Source organism: Cebus imitator, unplaced genomic scaffold, assembly GCF_001604975.1.
Source record: "Cebus imitator isolate Cc_AM_T3 unplaced genomic scaffold, Cebus_imitator-1.0 Scaffold599, whole genome shotgun sequence".
Taxonomy (NCBI): domain Eukaryota; kingdom Metazoa; phylum Chordata; class Mammalia; order Primates; family Cebidae; genus Cebus; species Cebus imitator.
Genome location: NW_016107914.1, coordinates 777,918 through 789,143, shown reverse-complemented (window position 1 = coordinate 789,143; position 11,226 = coordinate 777,918). Strand labels below are relative to the sequence as shown.

General features: G+C 51.7%; 1 protein-coding gene across 2 annotated transcripts; it reads right to left on the bottom strand.

Moving 5' to 3' along the window:
- Positions 1-8,235: 8,235 nt before the first annotated feature.
- On the bottom strand, positions 8,236-11,212 carry TREX2 (three prime repair exonuclease 2). Of its 2 annotated transcripts, none has more exons than XM_037734281.1 (2): positions 9,718-11,212; positions 8,236-9,227 (listed from the first exon to the last, which is right to left on the bottom strand). In XM_037734281.1, exon 2 carries the CDS (start codon positions 9,191-9,193, stop codon positions 8,483-8,485), a length of 711 nt encoding a protein of 236 aa, XP_037590209.1. In that variant the 5' UTR covers positions 9,194-9,227; positions 9,718-11,212; the 3' UTR covers positions 8,236-8,482. The 2 variants fall into 2 exon arrangements, with proteins under 2 accessions (XP_037590209.1, XP_037590210.1); XM_037734282.1 differs by having other exon boundaries at positions 8,236-9,203.
- Positions 11,213-11,226: the final 14 nt, after the last annotated feature.

Below are 11,226 nucleotides of genomic sequence, written 5' to 3'. Positions count from 1 at the left end.
CATCTCTGAAGGAAATGCATTCTTCAGAGTCTGTAGCATTTTTTACAGTTGTTTATGTATTCAGCCTCTGTGATCCATTGAATTGTGTCTGCCTCCCTCCTCCCCCTAAAAGAAGATATATTACAGCCCTGACCCCCAGTACCTCAAAATGGAACCTTATTTGGGGATCTTCACAGAGGTAATCAAACTAAAATGAGGTCATAGGGTGGGCTGTGATCCAGTATGACTGTGTCATTATAAAAAAAAGAAATGTGAACACAGAGCGTTGTGCACCGGGAGAAAGAGGGCTGCGTGAAGATGAGGGCAGAGATACGGAGATGCTGCCACAAATCAAAGAACACCAAAGATGCCAGCGAAGTCCCGGAAGCTGGAGAGGCCTGGAACAGATTCTCCCTCACAGCCCCCAGGAGGAACACTGCCCTGCCCACACCTCGATCTTCAACTGCTGGCTTTCAGAACCGAAAACAGCCCGTCTCTGCTGTTGAAGCCCTCTAGCTTATGGTATTTTGTCATGGCCTCCCTGGAGAACTCAGGGAGCCCCCAAACAACCCTAAATCGAAAAGGTGATATTTTAAGCAGCACATCCTCAAATTATTATGCAATACAACTAAAATACACAATAAAAGATTGACTGGGTGCAGTAGTTCATGCCTGTAATCCCAGCCCTTTGGGAGGCTGAGGAGGGTTGGTCGCTTGACCAGCCATGGTAATATGGAAAAACCCCATGTCTACAATAAATACAAATGTTAGTTGACTATGGTGGTGCACACCTGTAGTCCGAGCTACTTGGAAGGCTGAGGTGGAAGGATCCTTTGAGCCTGGGAGGTGGAGGTTGCAGTGAGTCAAGATCGCAACTGTGCACTCCAGCCTCGGTGACAGTGAGATGCTATTTCAAAAAAAGAAAGAAAGAAAAGATGATCCTGAAATCTTAATTACTCAGAAATAAAAATAAACTGTACTATGTAAGCATGAAATCAAGAAGGGAATGGAAAGCAAAATTACAAGCAATCTCGAAAGCAAAACAAAGAAGAATGTTTCATGGCAAATCTATAGGACATGGTAAAATCTACATGTAGCTAGAACAAAGTGTCCAGCTTATTGATAGATGCAATGTTAACACCAAATGCATCACTGGCCATAATGCCTTAGCCTACAGATTGAATACACACTTCAACTTGAAATACCCAAATCACTCAAAATCGAAGTTATAAAAGATTCAGCCAGGCATGGTGGCTCATGCCTGTAATCCCAGGACTTTGGGAGGCCAAGGCTGGTGGATCACCTGAGGTCAGGAGTTCAAGACCAGCCTGGCTAACATGGCAAAACGCCATCTCTACTAAAACTACAAAAATTAGTTGGGCTTGGGGGCATGCACTTGTAATCCCAGCTACTCGAGAGGCTGAGGCAAGAGAATCATTTGAATCTGGGAGGCAGAGGTTGCAGTGAGCCAAGATCACACAATTGCACTCCAGCCTGGGTGAAGAGAGCGAAACTCTATCTAAAAAAAAAAAAAAAAAAATGAAAGATTGGACACTTCTCTTTAAACATATAATTACCTTTAAAAACTATCTATCTGTAGCTTTGGAATATGAAAATATATAAAGTCCTATTCAGTCAGCCAATGGTATGCCCACATATACTGCTGCTCCCTACTGAAATAGGAATGTAGCTACGGTGTGATATCTGTAATTTTTAAAGTTCTACACATAGAAAACAATTTGGCCCTTCTAACAGGCATAGAAAGTGGCTCTCTTTCTCACCACATGGAAGTCTGCCAGGCTAATGGACAACTGGATACCCCCAGAGGATATATTTTGAATGACCTTATCCAGTGACCCGTGGGTGTCATTTAATGCTTGAAGCTCCGTGGAGCAGGAAGTGACATGCCTGCTTCCAGAGCTTTTCAGCCCGGAGTGTGCACTCCAAAAGCATAAAAACGGATCTAACCCTTTTGTAAGAGCTCCCTCAAGTGGCAGCCCATGCAAGTTGAGATCACTGGTAGAACATCCGATCCTTTTAGAAAAACTGTAGAGAAACTTGGCGTTTCTCTTGCAAGTCAGTTCCCCCATCAAAAAGAATGCCACAGGGTATGTCTGTAAAGTAAGAAGCCCACACTCACTGCCAGCTGCCGCCACCTCAGGTTCTTGTTCTTCTTCAGCATCTTCTTCATCGTCTTCCTCTTCACCCTCCAGATACCGCTCTTCCCAGTCTCCCTCAGCCTGGTCTTCCATTTCCTCTTCTCCAGCAATGGCTCAGGTAAGTGAACATTCCTGAGAATCAACATCTATAGACTCTTGGCTTTCTGAAATCTTAAAGAAATTATCGGAAACCATTAAATTTATTTTTCAAACGTTTTCAAAACCTCGTGAAATCTTAACTTTTCTATCTTGGAAAATATTGCTGATACCAATAATAACACAACAATTTTACTCCAAAAACTCAAAAGATATATTGGATAAATCTTAAAGATTAGAAAAATGTCCATGTACAAAATATATACACAGACACACATATGCTGCCTTCCTCAGTATTTTGATTGAAATGCCGTGCTATAAATGGATTCGTGTCTATGTTGCTATTCAGCTGTAAATTTCTACAGAGCTGCAACTTAAAATAATTTATGTTCAGCATGATGTCAAGTATAAAAGACAATTAAAGAACATGATTTTGATTCCAAAAAAGTCTACATTTAGAGGGAAATTGCAGTCTTTGACTGCCTTAGTTGTTCAAGATGGAAGATGGCAAAGTTTGGTTTTTATCTTAGGAAATTTTTAAAAAAACAAAAACTAAACCAAAAGAAAATAGACAAATGGAATTAATAAAGAAAAAACTAATATTAATGAAGCAGAAAATTTAAAAGGGAGGAAAAGATAAGTCACAATCCATTTTTTTTCTTTGAAAAGACCAATGAAATGTATAAATCTCTTGCAATCCTTGTTGAGGACCAAGAAAACTATGCATGACGAGGAATGAGAGACGAGACATCACTACAGAGACTGAACAAATGGAAAGTATTACGTCAATTCACTTAAAACCCTAGACAGAACCAACTATGAAAAGACTCCTAAACGACCAAGGTGTTTATGATTTTTTGAAAGCATCACCTAGTGAGATCCCACTTATGCCAAATCACAAGTGTGTGTGTGGGAGTGTTACATGTATGTGTCACGGGAGTGTGTGTGGCACACGTGTAATTGTGTGTGTGCATGTATAGGTTGAGGGTGGGGTATGTGATGTGGGGGGTTGCATGTGTGTGTGGTGGGGGAGTGGGGACTTGCATGTCTCCCCCCAAAATGAATGTTAAAACTGAATCGCCAAGGTGACAGGAGTAGGAGGTGGGGCATTTAGAAGGTGAATAGGTCACGAGGGCCACACCACGTGAATGACATTAGTGCCCTCACAGGAGACCCTGTGAGCCAGCTAGTCCTTTCCACAATGCGAGGAACCAGCCCTCGCCAGACTCTGAACCTGCTGCTGCCTTGATCATGGCCTTTCTAGAGTCCAGAACTGTGAGCAATAACTGTTTGCTGTTTATAAGCCACCCAGTCTACGGTATTATCGTTATAGGAACCCATAGGGACTAAGTCCAAATGCAAGTAACACTTCCCAGGTCCTTGTCCCAGGTGAATCCCTTAGAGGAAGTTGATGCTCAATAGACATTAAATGGCAAATACAACTCTAGAATGGATGGAAACAGTGTGTACAAGTGTGTGTGCAAGAATGAATGTATGTGCAAGAGTTTCTGCATTTGTGGTTGTGAGTGTGCTTGTGTGAGTATACATATGTGTGAGTACAAGTGTGCATGTGTGTGTGGGTGTGTGAAAGTGTACAAGTGTGTGCAGGTATACTGGTGTGTGCACAAGTGTGTGGTTGTGTGCATGTGCAGCTGTGTCTGCTCAGGTGTGGAAATGAATACTTGAGTGTGTGGTTTTGTGTGTGAATATATGTGGACAAGTATGTGGGTGTGTGCAAGTGTGAGCATGTGTATGGAGGTGTGCAAGTGTGTGTGCAGGTGTGCACGCATGTGGTAATGTGTTCACATGTGTGCAAATGTACAGATGTGGACAAGTGTGGGTGTGTGCACGTGTGTGTGCACGTGTGTGTGGTGTGTGCTGGGTGTGTGTGTGTGTGTCTTCACACGTGCAAGAGTAAGTGTGCACGTCTGTGAGTGGGAGGTACACTTTCACAAGCTGAGCTGCAAAAAACCAGCATCCCCACAATGTTAATACTGTTTCTGGGGTTCCCCTATGTGAAACCTCTGCAGCTGACCGTCATCAATGCTGCCTGAATTATTTGCAACAGGCAGGGTGCAGGCATCATTTACAAGAAGTGCAGATGTCCCACTGTGCTCCCGTGGCCCTCCCCAGCCTTCTGCTGTGGCTTTCAGACTCTCTGCGCTCCCCACATTGTCTTCTGCACAAAGACAAGCTTAAATGCTATGGCCTTTGATTTTAGTATTCATCCCTCTCCATGGTGAATTCCATTTTCAATTTATGTCACATGTCCCCCAGGTACACTCCTGTGATCACCACTGTGTCCCCACTGGTGGACACCCCTGGTGGCCTGATGTGGTTCATCAGTCAGTGATGCAGCTTGGCGAGGGGCAGGCAGCTGGCCAGGGCAAGCTGGAGCAATGGAGTTGTTCGCTGGTCTGGCTCTGTTGGCTCTGCAGCACCACCTTGAGTCCCATGGAAACGAGCTCGCACATTGGGAACTCACTTCTTCCTGCTGAGTAGTCCGTGCTGTGGGCGCACTGCGGCTTGTCCAACTACTCACCTGATGATGAACATTGGGGCTGTTTCCTGTTTGGGGCTACCATGCCAAAGCCACCGTGAACATTTGAGTATGAGTCTTTGTATGGTTACTTAATCCTTTGTCTTGGTAAATGCCTGGGAGTGGAACTGTTGTCTTGTATGGCAGGTGCATGTTTAACATTTTCAGACACTGCCAAAGTGTTTTCCCAAATGACTGCCCCATTTTCCCACCAGAAACAGAGGGCATTCCCAGTGCTCCACATCTCCTCCATATTACACCAACACTTGGTGTGGTCAGTGGTTTTGTTTTAGCCGTTCTAATAGATGTTGAACGTTCGGGAATTTTTAGAGCTAAACAAACCCTATCATTATTTGAAAAATCATATTAAAAACAAAGGAGATACTCAAAACTCACGTCTTAATTATTCAAGTATGCTTTACTGTTACTGTGTGTTGACATCTGTCAGATGTGTGTGGTGGAAATTCTGGAATCTCTTCCCAAGGTCACCTTCAGTGACTCCATGTTGGTAGTTTGAGACTGAAAGTATTATACCCCAGAGCTCAGCATGCCACGGCATGCCAGGGCTTGATGTATTACTGTTTTGTTGATTGTCTAGACTTTAGAAAGTGATGAACAAAATGTTAATATTGCAGATTAAACTGAAGAATGTTGGGTCTGTGGCCATTACATTATGAATAGCAAACACACACGCACACACACACACACACACACACACACACACACTCACTTCCGGTATTTGAAAACTATCATCCAATTGAGGAAAGAAGTTGCTCATCTCTGCTGCTTCATATTTATCAGATTCATTAAAATAAATGAAAACATCAGCCAACATTTATGTGGGAACCACACCTGTCCATCCATTGCAAGAACTCAGTAAAAGTCAATCAAGTTATTTTGTGAGTATCGATTGTCCAGGTGGAATTTGCAATGAAGAGTATATTGTATATTTTGTGGCTTATTTTACGTATATTGTTGGTTTTATTATTTGTAAATTGTGTGTTCATGTATATGTATGCATGTGCCTGTGTGTATAGAGAGAGAGAGACGGGGGAGGAAGGGAGAACGATCCATGCCTACACATATGCGTGTACATTTCCTTTCCTGGAAAGCTGATTGTTAACCATTTATAAGCACATTTCTGCTTTGAGGCAGCAGAGTGGCAGGTCACAGCCTGTCTGTGCAGCATAGTATGCAACATGGACTCAGGGAGGGCGCCTAAGGCCAGGCCACCGTGAGGCCAGGGGAGCCCAGAGTGATGAGAGAGGCACCTCAGCCCAAGACCAGAGACCCGTCCACAGAGGTGGCAACAGCCAAAATCAGGCTGTCACCTGCCTGTCTGTTCCATCCTATGGTTGAGGCCCTTCTAGCACAGCCAATGAGAAGAGACCCACTTGCTGTCACCTACCCAGGAAGTCAGTGACAAGGCCAGGGTTTTTTGTTGTTTTTTGGTTTGCGGGGGTGGGGTTGAGATAGGGTCTCACTCTGTCGCCCAGGCTGGAGTACAGTGGTGCCATCAGGGCTCACTGCAGCCTCAACTTCCCAAGCTCAAATGATCCCCCGGCCCTCAACTTCCTGAGTAGCTGGGACTACAGATGTGTGCTTGCACTCCTAATTTTTCTTTTTAATTTTTGTAGAGACAGGATCTTGCTATGTTGCTCAGGTCTGTCTCAAACTCCTGGATTCAAGCGATCCATCTGCCTCGGCCCCCCAAAGTGCTGGGATTATAGGCGTGAGCCACCACGCCCAACCAAGGCCAGGATTTTAAGGGTGCCACCTGCTGGTTCCAGCTGCCCAGCTGGAACCTGGCCAGTCAGATAAAGGGAAGCAGGCCCTATCTGGGCACCATGGGATCTGAAGGTTTAATGTGCCCTACTCCAGCTCCTGTGGGGCCAGCCCAGGCTTTGTGACACTCTCCCAGGTGATGCTCTCCTCTGGAAGCTTGGCTGTAACAAGATCTTCTGGTTACTAACCACTTTCCCAAACTAGTCCCTGTGGGGCTTCCCCAGACAGTGCCACTCCCCTCCCCCACTGCCACTGTCCTTGGCCAGGCCCATGGCTCTCCCCTCGTCCGCCAAAGGCCCCCACGCTCTGCTTCTGCCCGTCTTGCATTGCTCTCCTCTCCGGCCCGTTCTCCATGCAGCAGCCTGATGTGATTTGGACGTCTGTCCCCTCCAAATCTCAGGTTGAAATGAGCCCCCCAGTGTTGGAGGTGGGGCCTTGGTGGGAGGAGTTTGGGTCATGGGGTTGGATCCCTCATGAATGGCTTGGCGCCCTCCTCACCTCCGCAGGGAGTGAATTCTCACTCTGAGTTCACTCAAGATCTGGTGATTAAAGAGTATGGCACTGCCCTGCCTCTCTCTGGCTTGCCGTTTGCCTTCTGTCTTAAGTGGAAGCTTCCTGAGGCCCCACCAGTATCAGATGCTGGCGCCTTTGAGCCAAAATAAACCTGCTGTCTTTGTAAATGACCTGGCCTCAGGTACTTCACAGCAACAGGAGAACAGCTCCGCACACAGACTTCGCCCTCTCTTGCTCAGACCCTCCGTGGCTCCCCACTGCCCTCAGGATCAGGTCTGGCCCAGGTGGAAGGACCGAGGTGGCCACCTGTGCTCTGGCCTCACCAACCTACCACCGTGCAAACTGCAGTGGCTCCAGTCATTCTGACCTACTTAGGGCGTCCTGGATGGCCCGGCTAGCTGGAGGCTCCGGCTTTGCTCATGTGAGTCACTCTCAGGTGTGGCCACCCCACCCCTTCTTACCTGCCCCAGCATTGGTGACAGGTCTCTCCCCACCCATGAGGACTCCCCACAAGATTGGGAGTGCCTCAGGGTGGGGCCCCTGGGACAGGTTAGCAGGGAACCTGAAGTGCAGCGTGGTGGCCAGAAGCTGCCCTCCCACCAAGCGGCCTCCTGGCCCTAGAGGAGACTCATGGTGCAGGATAGGCTCCTTCTAGTGTCACCCTCACAGCGCCAGCCACCCACCCCTTCTCTACGCCCCCTCAGAGCCAGAGCCTTCAGCCTGTACATGTGCAGACCCACATGTGGGGGCACCTCCCTTTTCCCCAGCACCCAGTTTCTTAGCATTTCACCCTGTTACCACTTCACAGAGCAGGGAGAGACTCGAGGTCCCACAGCGGGCTAATGCTTCAGCTGGGCTTTGCACCCAGCAGCTGGCTGGCTCTGCGGGCTTAAGGCCCTATTCATGGCTTCTTTGGGCCTCTGGGGCGACAGTGCAGAGAGCCAGCACTCAGGGCCCACGGCCACAACCCATCAGCCCCTCAGACAGCCCAAGAGCCCTGACATCTCCCACCCAGCTACCCACGGACCTCACTGTGCGGAGAGGCCATAGTGGGGCGGTCCTGGAGGTCTTGTGCTGGCCCCTGGCATGGCTTCCCGCCTGGCACCTCTCAGCAGGGGGTTGGGAGAGTCCAGCCCCGAGTATCTGGCCATCGAGTCAAGAGGGTAAGTAGTTGGCAATGTTTATTGAGAAACAGCAAACTCTGCTGGGCACGAAGGCTGGCTGGGAGAGCACAGCCCCAGAGGCAGGGCCTAGAGAGGACTCCGGGGCTGTGTGGCTGGTCAGGCAGCCAGGGAAGGCCTCGCAGGTGCACAGACCTGGGGCTGCCCAGATAGAAGGAGCCGGGGGTGGTAGGGGCTGGCTGAACAGTGGACACTGGCACTGCCCTAGGCACAGGGAGTGGCCCTGGTGCTTAGGCCTCCAGGCTGGGGTCATTGGGCAACGAGTACATAGGCTCAACGTGGGTCCACCGGCGGGCCTGCTCATCTGCCCAGGTGAGCAGCTCTGTGGCGCGGTGCAGGAAGATCAGGAGCAGGGTGTGCACGTCACCCTCAGCTGAGTGCGCCGCACTCGGCTCAGCCTGGAAGTAGCGGTGGAAGAGGCTGCCCAGGCTGTAACCCTGGCGGCCCCGGGCCCGGGTGCCATGGCTGTGGGTGCGGTCCAGGCCCCGCAGGGCTGGCAGTGTGTCCAGGCAGACAGTGTCCCGGGGGAGGTGGGCACCCAGGCGCCGCAGTTCAGCACACAGCAGGGGGAAGTCGTAATCAAAGCCATTGTGGGCCACAAGGCAGATAGGACCTGCCTGGCGGCTCAGGAAGGCCTGCAGTGTCCGAACCACGGCGCCATCGAAGCCAGCCTTCCGGCACTGCACCAGGCCCTCGCTGCTCAGGCCAGTGATCTCGCTGGCCTTGGCAGTGAAGGGGCGCTCTGGACACATGCACAACGTGAGCTTGTCAAGGACCCGAGGCAGTACTGGGGCACCAGACTCATCACGCTCCGGGTTCTCCAGGGAGGAGCGGTGGACAGCAAAGAGAGACAGCTCGGCAATCTCAGGCTCCACACTGGGGAGCCCAGTGGCTTCCAGGTCCAGGAAAACAAAGGTCTCGGCCCGGGGTGCCTCTGACATGGTGATGTTCCTATGGGGATAGCAAGGTCTCAAACTGCCAGCGCAAGAGGCACAAACCCTGAGGTGAGTGGGGCTCTGCTGCGTACCACCCTCCCTAGCCAAAGCTCCGAGCCCTCTGGGGCTTACTTCCTGCCACCCCCGACCCCAGCACCTGTGACCTTTGGCTCTGGGAGCATCAGCCCCACTCTTGCCACCTACTGAAAAAAAAAAAAAGCAGACCTCAGAGCACTCTACTGCCTGCCCCCAGCCAGTCCCCAGCAGGGATTGGGAGAGGCAGCTGCAGCCCAGGGACACTTTGGCAGGGAACCTAGGGCATAGCAATGATGGGTCTCCAGCTCTGGAAGCAGCCGCCAGGGAGCAGGCAAGCAGCGTCCTGAAAGAGCCCATGCAGTGCCCCAGCTCCCCCACGCTCCACCTCCCCGGCCTTGTCCCTGGCACAAGTGCTGACCCCGAGCTGGCCTCTGCCTGCCTGCCCCCAGGCTCCCGGGGTGACTGTCCATGCAAACCCCACCGCACCAGCTTACCTGGGACAGGCACTGACAGGCTTCCTGGGCTTCTGGGCACCTGTCGCTGCACAGGCTACTCCAGGCGGCCTTTAATAAGCAGCCACGGCCCGCCCCCAGCTGCCTGTTTGCCAACAATGAGGCCTGGGGCCACAGGACCTGCGCAGCCGGCTGGCTCGCCACCCCCTCGCCGCCCCCTTGATAGCTCACAGTCACTGGGACATACACCCCATGTTTAGATTAGGAGCAGGCCCTGGGCTGCATGCAGGCTCCAGAGGCAGGAAGCTGGAGCAGTGTGGAAGGCCGTATCCTCCACCCAGCCAGGCTGTGGCTCCTCCATGCTGGGGCCAGTCACACAAAGGCAACAGGTCCTCTGCCAGCCCTCAGTCTCCCATCACTGGAGACTGTGTGCCTCTCATGGGGATGAAGCGAGCTCTGCAGTGTGAACGAGGTGCCCACACATGCCGTGCTCCCCAAAAACCTAGGGATGTGGCAGCCTTGGGGCAGCCTCCTCACACACCTTGCAGGCTGACTTCCCACCGAAAGGGGGAGATGCTATCTGCTTTAAGGACGTCATGACCCATCCTATCTACCGTGTACCCAGCAGAGGCTGCTGCGAAGGGAGGTGGGCCTGGCCTGGGAGCTGAGCTGATGCTTCCCCTGCCAGGGACGAGCAACATTAGGGGGTGGGCAGGGAGGGCCAGGACTACAAGAGGAGTGAAGCCCAGCCCCTGATTCCCCAGGCTTGGGGACCTGCCCTACCCACACCATTCCAGGGAAAGGACACCAAGATCTTCCTGGTCCAGGGAGCAGTGGCACCCTGAGTACCTCGTTCTAGAGCAAGACACTCCAGCCCTTGGTGATGGGTGCACTGCAGGACCAGCCCCCTCCTGGGGGCACCAAGAAGTAACCAAGAGGAGTCCCTTGGCCTATAAAGCTGGTAGTGCCTGGCCTCCCATCTCAGTGGTGGCTGGAGGTGCCTCAAGTCACGGGGCTGCAGGGGATCTGGCACACGGGGACCTTGGGAAGCAGAGTCGGTGCCAGGAGGGAGCAGGGTGGGGCGGGCAGCAGCAGGTGGGACAATGGGCCCAAGGAGGCAGAGGCCCCACCAGTCGTGCCTGTTCCAGTGCTCAGAGGGAGGGAGGCAGCCGTGACAGGCACACTGCTCAGAGAGATACTGGGTCACCCTGGGAAGCCCAGACAGCAGCTTCCTGGACAACCAGTCAGGCTGAATTCCCCCACCCAGAGCTGAGCGCCGGGGAGGGAGGAGGAAGAAATGGGTACCCCGCGAGGGATGCGGGGGCAGTCATGAGGGCGGCAGGGGGGTGAGTCCTGCGCGGGACCCTGAGGCCAGTCGGGGGAGGCAGCGGTGGGTCTCTGCTCACACGCAGCGGGCAGCAGCAGGGAGGAGTGAAGCGATGGGAAAAGGGTGCAGCCCAGGCCCACCACGGTGATGTGAGGGCCACAGCCAGCCTGCCCAGACCTGGGTCACCTGAGCAGCTTAGGAAACAGACGCAGAGCTATAGAAGC